Source organism: Salmo salar, chromosome 19 (assembly GCF_965601325.2).
Source record: "Salmo salar chromosome 19, fSalSal1, whole genome shotgun sequence".
In the NCBI taxonomy this organism is placed as follows: Eukaryota; Metazoa; Chordata; class Actinopteri; order Salmoniformes; family Salmonidae; genus Salmo; species Salmo salar.
Genome location: NC_138309.1, coordinates 54410922 through 54423723, shown reverse-complemented (window position 1 = coordinate 54423723; position 12802 = coordinate 54410922). Strand labels below are relative to the sequence as shown.

Sequence of the window (12802 nt, the reverse complement as noted above, 5' to 3'; positions counted from 1 at the left end):
AGCAAGGATATGCATATTATTGATACCATTTAAAAGGAAACACTTTGAAATTTGTGTAAATGTGAAATTAATGTAGGAGAACAACACATTAGATCTGGTAAAAGAAAATACAAAGGGAAACAAGTTTTGTATATATGAAATGCAAGAGGAAGATCACAATGTATTATTCCAGTTCAGGTGCAATTTAGATTTGCCACTAGATGGCAGCAGTGTCTGCAAAGTTTTAAACTGATCCAATGAACCATTGTTCAAGATGGTATCAAGTCTGCCCAAATGTGCCTAATTGGTTTATTGATACATTTTCAAGTACCTAACTGTGCACTCTCCTCAACAATAGCATGATATTCTTTAACTAATAGCTACAGTAAATTGGACAGTGTAGTTAGATTCTTAAATTCTTGTTAATCTATGTTCTTGTTACTTACGTCATGCTCATCACGTTAGCGTAAAACCATCCCCCGGGGGGGACACTGATCCCGTAGAGGTTAAACGACCTCTTTCCTGTAGTTGTCTTGCCAACGTAGTGGTGACGACTAAACCATGAAAAACTGCCCCAGACCATTATTCTTCCTCCACCAAACTTTAGTTGGCACTATGTATTGGGGCAGGTAGCGTTATCCTGGCATCCGCCAAACCCAGATTTGTCCATCGGACTGCCAGATGGTGAAACATGATTCATCACTCCAGAGAAGGTGTTTCCACTGCTCCAGAGTCCAATGGCAGCAAGCTTTAAACCATTCCAGCCAACGCACAAACTGTTCTTGTGCTGACGTTGCTTCCAGGGGCAGTTTGGAACTTGGTAGTGAGTGTGGACTATTTTTGCGCTCTTTAACACTAGGCGGTCCCGTTTTACAGTTGACCGGGCACCTCTAGCAAGGCAAAAATTTGACAAACTGACTTGTTGGAAAGGTGGCAGCCTATGTTGGTTCACGCTGAAAGTCAATGAGCGCTTCAGTAAGGCCATTCGACTGGCAATGTTTGTCTATGGAGATTGCATGGCTGTGTGCTCAATTTTATACAGCTGTCAGCAACTGCTGTGTCTGAAATAGCCGACTTCACTAATTTTAAGGGGAGTCCACGTGTGTGTGTGTATATAGGGTATGTTAAGAGACAACACACACACTATCATTATAAACGTGACATATGCCAATAGGACAAGTATTGATAAAGCTAAATAGATAGGAGTCAAATGTGACCATCAGGCAGAGATGTGTTCTCTCTGTGACAGTTGTCCCACAGACCTTGTATCTCATTCTCATTATTATTCCTCTGTGCCAGAGGTATTGATTCAGCCGTGTCCCCGCGAGCATTCAATAATATGCCATTTAAATGCACACTAAACGATGTGGCAGACGGGTCAAACAACATTATTCACTTGTTTGTGAGGATTCTAGATACCACGCTATCTCGCAAAAACAATATTAGATTTAATGTAGCTACAACGAGCTGTCTGAACAGCCTCAAACATTTTCAGACAGACTTTCACGCTGTAGCCAAATTGTATCTATGATCATACGTTACCCATTTGTTTTTTGTATGCTATTTTAATATAATTAACCAATGATATCAGGCCACAACTGGCCATGATTAGACACCTGTGTGTCTTTTGACACTATATAAAGAGTCATCTCGCAGTGTTTGTCATTATACCCTGATGAAGACAGCTTGTCTGTCCAAACTTTGGACATAAATAGTTTTGCATCTGAGCTCCTAGAGTGTGCGGCCCTCCTTTATTTTTTTAAGACTTTCACGCTTTCCATACAGAGTTGAAATGTCTAGCCAACATTTTGAATTCAATAACATTGCTTGTGAACTTCAGAGCTGTAACGACTTGACGCTTTGGTTAAAGGGAAGTACAAACGCGTACTAGTAGTATTCATCGCTCCGGCTCGAGTCTACACGTTCTGTGTGATGCGAAGCGTCATCTCACTGGCGAGCTCTCATTGGCTATTGCTTATCACCATTCTCAAAACTTCTTGCACATCTCACACTACAAGATCAATGCTGATTTTGTGCCGATAAAGTAAAACCATGTTTGAAAATACCAATCTCAAAAACTTGACCGGGACAGCTATCAGGACCAAAATCGTGTAGTGTACACGCCGCTTTTTTGTGGGGAAATCAATGTGGGAGAGATTGGATAATAGTAGAAAATACATTAAAACTGTACTTTGCATTAGTGCCTGATAATTAACAAATAGAAAACAGGTTAAAGATTTAACATAACAAGGCACATAGCAATCTTTTGACAATTCCTAATATTGACAGGGGCACTGCTCAGTAACATGAGCACCATGATCTAACTAGAGCCTGAATGGTAATATTGTTTATTTAATTCTGTCAAAGTCTCCAGACTACTCACCCATAGTTGGACAATGGCCAAGGCATGTGGTTATCTAGCTCGAACCTAGCCTTTGGTGGAAAGCTGTTCTTTGGCACTGAAAGTCCAAACTGCTTCTTCTTTGACTTCAGTACAATTAAAAAGCACACACTTCACATCAACTTTGGACAACATACCTAACAGTACAAAAACGCATAAAATCAGTTCACAAGACAAGGAGACAGTTAAAGACAGGACCATCAGTTCACTTCACATTAAGGTCCCCAAACACCCAGAGGTGCCTGGACTCATGGGCCACAATCAACACCAAATAGTCCACTCCTCAGAGGCTAAAAGAAGTCTTCTGTCCACCCCACCATCCAGGGGCCAGGGCTATAGCAGTGATTATGGCCCATAGTGTGGAGATGAGAAACTGTCCAGCAGCAGTGAGTAGTGGGAGGTTAGATGGTCATAGGGTCTCTTCTGGTGAGAGCCCGAGGGCATTCCCATATCAGTCCATCTTCATGGGGAACATGGCTTGACGGCAGGAGGACTCTGGTCAACCAGTGACTGTGGGAAGAGGAAGCCAAACCAACTCTGTAAGAACAATCATGTATGTTTCACAACAGCCTAAAAACAAGGCTTACCTTGGCTCCTCCACACCAAACAAAACTTTCCAATTGTTTATTTTCCCATAGTGGTATGGATTTCGGAACACCTTACAAAAGAGAAACAGGCTTTACTCACTAATTCCGAACTGGTACACCATGCTGATATTTTGGTAAATCCATAGAGTCCAATAAGCCTCACCTTTCCTTTCTCCTTTAATCGTCTGATCTCTTTTTTGTTGCTGTGTCTCTCCACACTGGTCTCTCCTCGAGTGATGAGGATAGCGTGCCACAGTGTCAGACCTCCCAGAGCAACTGCCACCGAACTGTAGGGAATACAAACAGCGATCATGACCATCTGTCAATTGTACAGTCGTGGCCAAAAGTTGAGAATGACAAATATTAATTTTCAAAATCTGCTGCCTCAGTTTGTATGATGGAAATTTGCATATACTCCAGAATGTTATGAAGAGTGATAAGATGAATTGCAAAGTCCCTCTTTGCCATGCAAATGAACTGAATCCCCCCCCAAAAAACATTTCCACTGCATTTCAGCCCTGCCACAAAAGGACCAGCTGACGTGTCAGTGATTCTCTCGTTAACACAGGTGTGAGTGTTGACGAGGGCAAGGCTGGAGATCACTCTGTCATGCTGATTGAGTTCAAATAACAGACTGGAAGCTTCAAAAGGAGGGTGGTGCTTGGAATCATTGTTCTTCCTCTGTCAACCTTGGTTACCTGCAAGGAAACACGTGCCGTCATCATTGCTTTGCTACCAGTAAGATTGCACCTAAATAAACCATTTATCAGATCATCAAGAACTTCAAGGAGAGCGGTTCAATTGTTGTGAAGAAGGCTTCAGGGCACCCAAGAAAGTCCAGCAAGCACCAGGACCGTCTCCTAAAGTTGATTCAGCTGCAGGATCGGGGCACCACCGGTACAGAGCTTGCTCAGGAATGGCAGCAGGCAGGTGTGAGTGCATCTGCACGCACAGTGAGGCGAAGACTTTTGGAGGATGGCCTGGTGTCATGAAGGGCAGCAAAGAAGCCACTTCTCTCCAGGAAAAACATCAGGTACAGACTGATATTCTGCAAAAGGTACAGGGATTGGACTGCTGAGGACTGGGGTAAAGTCATTTTCTCTGATGAATCCCCTTTCCGATTGTTTGGGGCATCCGGAAAAAAGCTTGTCCGGAGAAGACAAGGTGAGCGCTACCATCAGTCCTGAGTCATGCCAACAGTAAAGCATACTGAGACCATTCATGTGTGGGGTTGCTTCTCAGCCAAGGGAGTGGGCTCACTCACAATTTTGCCTAAGAACACAGCCATGAATAAAGAATGGTACCAACACATCCTCCGAGAGCAACTTCTCCCAACCATCCAGGAACAGTTTGGTGACGAACAATGCCTTTTCCAGCATGATGGAGCACCTTGCCATAAGGCAAAAGTGATAAGTGGCTCGGAACAAAACATCAATATTTTGGGTCCATGGCCAGGAAACTCCCCAGATCTTCATCCCATTGAGAACTTGTGGTCAATCCTCAAGAGGCAGGTGGACAAACAAAAACCCACAAATCCTGACAAACTCCAAGCATTGATTATGCAAGAATGGGCTGCCATCAGTCAGGATGTGGCCCAGAAGTTAATTGACAGCATGCCAGGGCAGGTTGCAGAGGTCTTGAAAAAGGGTCTACACTGCAAATATTGACTCTTTGCATCAACTTCATGTAATTGCCAATACAAGCCTTTGCCACTTATGAAATGCTTGTAATTATACTTCAGTATTCCATAGTAACATCTGACAAAAATATCTAGAGACACTGAGGCAGCAGACTTTGTGAAAGTTAATATTTGTGACATTCTCAAAACTTTTGGCCACGACTGTACTGAACACGACTCAAGATGAGGTCTATTTGAGAACACACACAGAACAGCCTTAGCAGTTCACTACAACAAAACAGTTGACTATCTACCGTAACTTTTTTACCACGCTTTGAACCTCGCGGCTTAAACAATGACGCGGCTAATATGGATTTTTCCCGCTTTCAATTTTTTTTCTAAAAAAAAAACATTCTGTGACGTGCTCAGTTTTTTGGCGGCATGAAGCTTTCATTAGACCAATGAAATTACCGAACGGGTTAAGGTCAAACAACTTTTTTGTTTACGGTTTAGATTAAATCGAGCGCTCTCAAACTTCCCATCATTCTGATTACGGTAGTCATTTTGTCACCCTCATCATGGCAAAGACACGGAGAAATGCATATGATGCAGCTTTCAAGTTGAAGGTGATTGATCTGGCTGTTGGAAAAGGAAATAGAGCTGCTGCACGGGAGCTTGGTCTTAATGAGTCGATGATAAGACGTTGGAAACAGCAGCGTGAGGAATTGACTCAGTGCAAAAAGACAACTAAAGCTTACTACAAATTTTTCGTTAAAGCCTATTTATTTTTGTTACAAGCCATGTTTCGTTAAAGCCTGTGTAAAGTTCATTTGTTTCAATGTACCGGTAGGCACCTGCGGCTTATAGATATGTGTGGCTTATTTATGTTCAAAATAAAAAATAAAAAATTTAATTCAGCGGGTGCGGCTTTTATTCAGGTGCGCTTAATAATCCGGAAATTACGGTACTATAAAACCTAAAACTTTTAGCGGTTACAAATTCATCTCACCTTGTCAGCACCCAAATGAAAATGACACCATTGTGGACCATCTTTTCCCTGAAGGAAAACAGTGCTGGTGGGGTCTGATAGTAGCTCTAGAAAGAAAGCGAAACCAAACAATGTAAAGACCCTACATGAAAAGCAATTTAATTGTGGGGCTTGCACAGCAAAAGCCCCAGTTTAAGTTTTCAACCTTCTTAAGCACGCTACTCCTCCTACACCGTTTAAGCTAGAAACGCACTTTAAAATGTGCGGAATGGTCTCACTCGAGTTGCAGTTCAATTAGTAAATGTGATACCAATGAGTATTCCACAGGGTTAAACCACCAACCACAAAAAGCCTAATCAAACAGTAGCTGGGTTAACAAAGGAGCACATCCACGGTCCTCAGAATGCAACTAGTTGCAAATCAGCAAAACTCGAGATGCCAAGTCTGTAGCCAATCATAGCCAAGAAACCTCGAACTAACTAGGAGAGAGCTGCAGTCTCACTGGGCAGGGAAACATAGAAGGCCCCATACTACACATGGAGATGATTGCCTAATTGTTGTCAAATGTTGATTGTTAATTGACAGTGGGACCCAGTGTTGCCCAGTACTACTGGGCCAAAAAATAATGACTTTCAACACTTTTTTTGAGTACGCTTTACAAATTAATCTGCAGTTTTAATTTTGGTCAACACACCAGGGCCTGGTTTCCCAAAAGCGTCGATGAACAGCCTTAAGAAGCTTTTGGAAAACTGGGCCCTGTTCTGAGTGTGTGATTTCAAGAACCTTTTGTACTACTACATGGCCAGACTGAGAAGCAGTCTGTCGCCTACTCTTATCACTGGCTCCCTCTGTGGCTCCCCATTCACACTGCTAATGGAACAATGTCAATACACTGGTTACATCCCAAATTGCACCCTATTCCATATGTAGCGCACTACTTTTGACCAGGGCCCACAATGCTCTGGTCAAAAGTAGAGCACCATATAGGGAATAAAATTCCATTTGGGGGACAACAGCCAAATGCAGGAGAGAAGTTAGTGCCGTTGACTAGCTCAATAGGAACTCATAATAGTGAGGGAAACTATCGACTAGACTGGTTATGGGTTATTATATCATGATACCTCTGTAGCTAGAGAGAATGTCACACAGCGATGGAAGCATTTTAAAAATTTAAAACAGTGAGGTGTTGCCTAAGAGCCATAGGATCTGTTACTATATAAACTCCCATCTTACCATGGTGGACTGGTGTCAAAACAGTAAGTGATCTTGATCCTGGAGACTTTAAATTACATTAGACAAACAGCCATGAGCCTTCTCAGTGGACTTGACAAGAAACAAGTGTATTTAATTGCTGTTAATGTTTCATCTGATGTCTGATTCCTACATTCCAAAGCTCCCTTGGCGGTCCGTTAGCCATCTTTGCTTGGCTGCTGTCTGTTGCCTGTCTCTTTAGCTAAACTTGCGGCATCGCAACTTGACACATCATGCTCAGAATGTATGGCCTTTCGCTTACCTATACGACAAGCCCACGCTTCACCTAGCACATAAGAGAAGGAAAGATGTGGCAAAGACATGCCAGACTACCCAAACAGTCATGAACCAAGCGGCCTCACTCAATCAGGGTGTTTGGTCCACATGTCAATAACAAGGCATGATTTACATGGAGGGCAGTACTCCGAATACTCTTTGAAAGTCAAAATGTCAAGCCTTCTAGAACCTGTAAGAAGTTGACATTCTTCCATCTGTTGATCTCCCTCACCTCAACAGCGTTGTAAGCCTCTATGAACATGTCTTTGCAGCTGACGCTGCAGTACATGCAGCCCATGGTCATGTACAGACAGAAGGAGAAAAAGTAGCGGTGGTTGAAGTGGCCCACACAGTTGTTGAGCCAAGCTAGCGTCACAAGGCAAGTTAAGGTCAAAGTTAATGAGGCAGATCTAACAAAGATAAAACATGTAGGAATGCGAGAGATTATTCAATTGAATAACTGTCCCCCCTTGGGTTTTAACATGTATTAAATTCAAATAAAAAAGATGACACAAAAAAAGTTCTGACAGATGAGATGTTGAAGACTGTTTGTGGGTCTCGATAGAAAGGATACGACAGTGGTGATCCATCTTCAGAATACACCTGGAATGAAAGAAAGTCACTCAGTGTGATTGACCTGTGCCATGGACTAGAGCTATCCAGTAGAGGTTTTGTATTTCTTGATGACATCATCTAATGACTGACAGATAGTCTTTAACTTACGTATTGCAGATGCTGCAGTGGTGAGTCCTGGCTGGTTTGGGGACGATGCATTTCTTACAGATGGTCACTGACGGTGTATCACTTTTAACCTGAGAAACAAACCAAAAATAGGGAAATAGAAGACAGTTATCGCACAACCACACCTAAAACTGCCTATAGCCGTTGTCTTCACAAAACCGTTTTTCTGCAGGCATTAGAGCGGGCACCTCACCTGTGGTGGGTGTCCAGGGGAGGTGGTGGTGGCCTTGTAGTAGTGGAAGAGGACCATCATGAGGACCCAGTGGCCGTAGGTGAGGTGCCAGATGATCCACTGCAGTGGGTAGGTGTTGAGGATAACAGGCAACAGGCACAGGTAGACAACGACCACCACAGAGCTGGTGAGGGCAATCACCAGGCACACAAATACCTGGGAACAGAGGAGAGGAGGACACGGACAGAGGGAACAACTCATGAGGGAGCGTGAAAGGCGAAAAAACTGTGGGGAAAAAAATGGAAGAGCAAAGAGGTTATTGTAACCAAACATGGGATATTTAATTAACTAGCCTATATTTAATTAACTACATTAAAACACATAATTTGACTGTACATCTACAGACAGGGCAGCAGATAGCCTAGCAGTTAAGAGCGTTGGGCCAGTAACCGAAAGGTTGCTGGTTTGAATCCCCAAACCAACAAGGTGAAAAATCTGTTGACGTGCCCTTAAGCAAGGCACTTGACCCTAACTGTTCCTGAAAGTTGCTCTGAATAAGAGCATCTGTTAAATGACTCAAATGTATATAAAAATATCAAATGTATCAGAAAAGTGATGTATTGACTTACCACCCCAAACCAGCGAGTCACATTGTCCACTATCCAGTAGATGGGTTCAAAGACACAGTCCAGGTAGGTGTCAGAGTTGGTGAGGCTGTTGAAGTAGAGGGAGTTGAGCAGCAGCTTCCAGTAGCTCCACAGCTCTCCTAGCTTCCTCCGGGGCTTGCTGGGGCGCACCCCTCGCTTAGGACACAGCCGGCACCAGCGCAGGCAAAGGCTCATCATCCTGGAGAGCTGCCACCTCCAGCTGCGCATGGCCCAGTCTTCCACAGACACAACACAGAAGCAGGTGAAAAACTACTACGACCGGAAAGAACTTGGAATGTACAGTCATCCATATTGCAGATGATGTCATCGTCGTCACTCTTTCTTTGAGAAATACAACCCACGGTTGAGTGGTAACACTCCCAGCTCGACACATACTGCGACTTCGGAGACCAGGGTTCAATCCCTGCATCCACCCTTCCTAATGTGTTCTTCTCCTCATCAAGCTCCTCCTTTAATTCTAATCTGTCTGATTAAAACATGAATACAATAAAAAGAGGGTGGAATTCCACTCTCCTTAGAAATACTGAAGAACCTCATCTTATCTCTCAATTAAAGGGATACTTAAGGATTTTGGCAATGAGGCCCTTTATTTCCCCAGAGTCAGATGAACTCGTGGATACCATTTTTATGTCTCCGCGTGCAGTTTGAAGGAAGTTGCTAACTAGTGCAATTGCTAACTGCATTAGCTTGCGAAACTACCTGCATCTTCCTTCATACTGGACACAGAGACATAAAAATGGTATCAACGAGTTTATCTGACTCTGGTGTAGATAAAAAGCCTCATTGCCAAAATCCTGAAGTATCCCTTTAAATGCTTAACAACAACCAGCTCTCCAAGACCCAGCGCAGTCTTCCTCTCCACAGAGCGAAGACAAGGAATTAAAGTAATTAAAACCAGGTGAGTGTCATTTCCAATGGAACAAAAGGAGGCATGTCCAGAAAATGGAACAGGGCTATCAGGTAATGAGTACATCCACTCTCACAAAACTTATACTGTTAATAATTCATTAGAAATACAGTTCTGTGGCTGAGCCTTCTATTGAAAGACCTTGGGTATGCAAAACCAGTAACCTTATAAGACACCAAAAGCCCAAGGATGAATTTCCTACGAGGGGAATAAGTGGACACCCATTCAGGGCATCAATTTCATGAAAGTGAGTATTAGTTACACTGATAAGGGGGAAACATTGGTTAGGCTCTCCAGAACGTTAAGGCCTTACAGATTATTTTTTTGAGTGAGGCGAGTGAACAACAAAAACAGAAGTAGACCGTCTTGTTAACATACTATAGCAACCTTAGTTCAACATCTAGCAACCAAATCAAGATATTTTTGCCTTTTGGGAAGCTAAATTAGGCAAGGTTCAGCCATAACTTAAGGGGTAAGTTGTTTCTCTCTTCACTGGAGGCTTGGGGACATCATTTTTTGCTATAATTGTGCAATTTCCAGAAAAGTGAAGAGGGGCATTCGTTCCAACTTTTAATTACATTTGAATGGCCTAATCATCAATTATTAGTGCTGGGACCTTCACTGTGGCCAGCTGTTTGGCCTAGAACTGCCCCCTCTGTCAACATGCAGAGTATATAATCCCTCTTTACAACCTGCGCAGATAGAATGACAGAAATCTAATAATGCCAACAGGTGACCATGAAGTCACCCAGTATTACGGAGATCATTGATCAGCATATGGCAGCATGCCAGTCATAGAAAAGCTGCGTGGAACTGGAAAAGATTAGGGGTGATTTCCTGCCAAATTGACAGGCAGTTGTTGACTACCTACCAATTACACCTGAATTTCCAAAGGTAGAGTTCCGAGTGACATATTGGAACAAACCAGTATGAACAAAATGTGACCATGCAATCAATCTCTAAACCTGAACAGCACCATCAGAAAGCTCGTTTTTTTCCTCACTCAGATTAACCCCTTAATTCTCAGTTTTAAAACATGACAATTAAGCTCTTTAAGGCAGCGAGGGCAGTCTCTATGGCAACCTCAATCTGCCCAGCAAGGAAATTGTCTCCTCTGCTCTGCCAGGGTAATAAGCTTTGCCCTGTCTGTCCCTGAAACTGGCTTAGCATATTTGTGTGCAGCACAGGCCTTGCAACTGGCAAGCTGCACTGACAACTCTAAACAATCACTTCAGTCTGTTTGTTGCTCCTGCTCAAGACTTTTCTCTCTCTGCCACTGCTGTGTCTCTTTGTTCAGTACTCGGGGTAAACATTTACACCGTTGTTGACAGCACTGGGCCCAAGGAATTATGGAGTTTATTGGGGTTATTGTACTCCAGAAAATGGCCTCATTCTACAATCCAAAGAGACACAAATGAGCTGTCAAACATTCACATATTAATCCACAACATAGAATGTTAATGCAGTCACAACTGAACAGTAAGTTCTACATCCTAAAGTATTACATTTCTATGATCACATTCACACCAACACTCCAAATATTTGGAATGTCTGCAGCTCTGTGCTGACTGTACAGATAACATAGCCCTAACTTCTTTCTAGTCTTCATTTTACAGGGTTCTCTAACGTTAAAAGGGGCAATCTGCAGTTACTACATACATTTGGACATAATTAATTATATTTACCCATTAATTATTCAAGAATTTAACTTATAAATGTCTCATTAGCTTAGTTCAACTGCCGTACCCCATCAGAACCATTACTCAAATGTTTGTAAACAAACCCTATATAGCCTCAACATGGTTAAAACGATCAATTTGATGTCATGGATGACTCAGTCCTTGTGTCCATAGCTCTGCTTATGAATTTGAGATTGAGAGTTAACATTTCTCCAGACCCATTTCTCAGCCTTTTACCGAAAAGGTGGCAGGACTCGGGAGGTGCAACCTCCGATTGCCGCTTTAAGACACAGACAAGTATACTCACTGTCATGTTAAAATTTGTTGCCGCTGGCTACCACATAAGACAATGTTGATAATGTGCCACCAGCCTGGCAATCTTGATTGCTGAGTTTTCCGCTGGCAGGCCGCTCCATGACATTAGATTACAATCTGAGATGTGTTGATTGCAAAATACTGCCATTTTATGATGGCTCGCTAGCAGCTAGCTATAATAACTAGCTGGCTAATTACTAGTACTGACACCATTGATATGCCAATAATCAAAATATTTCACTCACCTTATCTTCAGAGATGATAGGACCAGCTAGGTTAAATGCATTGACAGTCAAGTCATTATAACTGTGAAACGTTAGCTATACTCAAGAGATTTCGCAAAGTGAGCAAAACATTATAAATCGCGCGCGGAAGCAGCCTATCATATTTTCTTGTGTCAAAAATCCTCGAGACGTCGTGCACCCTTGGGCATGCATTGGATCTTGGGAAATGACTTTTTTTTGTACTTTTCAAGATGTCAATAAAACCGTTCCCTGCTAATCTGTTGATTGATTCAAGATGCACTACATCATCCATCCTTTTGGGATTTTCATGTTTAATGAGTACCATAAATTAAATCTGGAAACATGTCTTATTAGAGGAGAAAACAGCGTTGTCTCAAAATTGGTACTGCAAGCAGGAAGTGGAGACGTCATATGACTGGAGAGAGACGGCATCTGTGCAGTGGAAAGATGCCTATTTTCTGATAAAAAAATCGGTCTTTGCTGTTCTTTAAATCTTAAGAGTATAAACATCACATTAAAATAACATAGCTAGATGCATAACAGCAAATTAAAATGTGTGTACTTGCTTGATATTGCTGTCATGATCTTGCTGTCATAACTAGCCAGAAGCTGTCAACTTTGTCTTGACTTTGTTTTTTCTCGAAGTCAGCTTTCTAACTAACAACATTCAGCATCAAAATAAAATCTGGGAAAAAACACACTTCTCTTACGTGCAGGAACCTCATATTATTTTGATATATATTGATTGACCTGCATTAATACAAACACACTGCTATAATATATATATATATATATATATTGCAGTGTGTTTGTATTAATGCAGGTCAATCAATCAAATGTATTTATAAAGTCCTTTTTACATCAGCCGATGTCACAAAGTGCTATACAGAAACCCAGCCTAAAACCCCAAACAGCAAGCAATGCAGATGTAGAAGCACGGTGGCTAGGAAAAAACTCCCTAGAATGGCCCGGAAC

The 12802-nt window shown here is 42.3% G+C and overlaps 1 protein-coding gene across 1 annotated transcript; it reads right to left on the bottom strand.

The window, feature by feature from the left end:
• Positions 1-2220: 2220 nt before the first annotated feature.
• zdh16 (Probable palmitoyltransferase ZDHHC16) lies at positions 2221-11981 on the bottom strand. The gene is given in 6 exon segments (NM_001141856.1): positions 2221-2701; positions 7692-7703; positions 7824-7912; positions 8035-8229; positions 8643-8896; positions 11828-11981. Coding segments are annotated over 5 exon segments (573 nt in total). The 5' UTR covers positions 8889-8896; positions 11828-11981; the 3' UTR covers positions 2221-2670.
• Between the last annotated feature and the right edge of the window lie 821 nt (positions 11982-12802).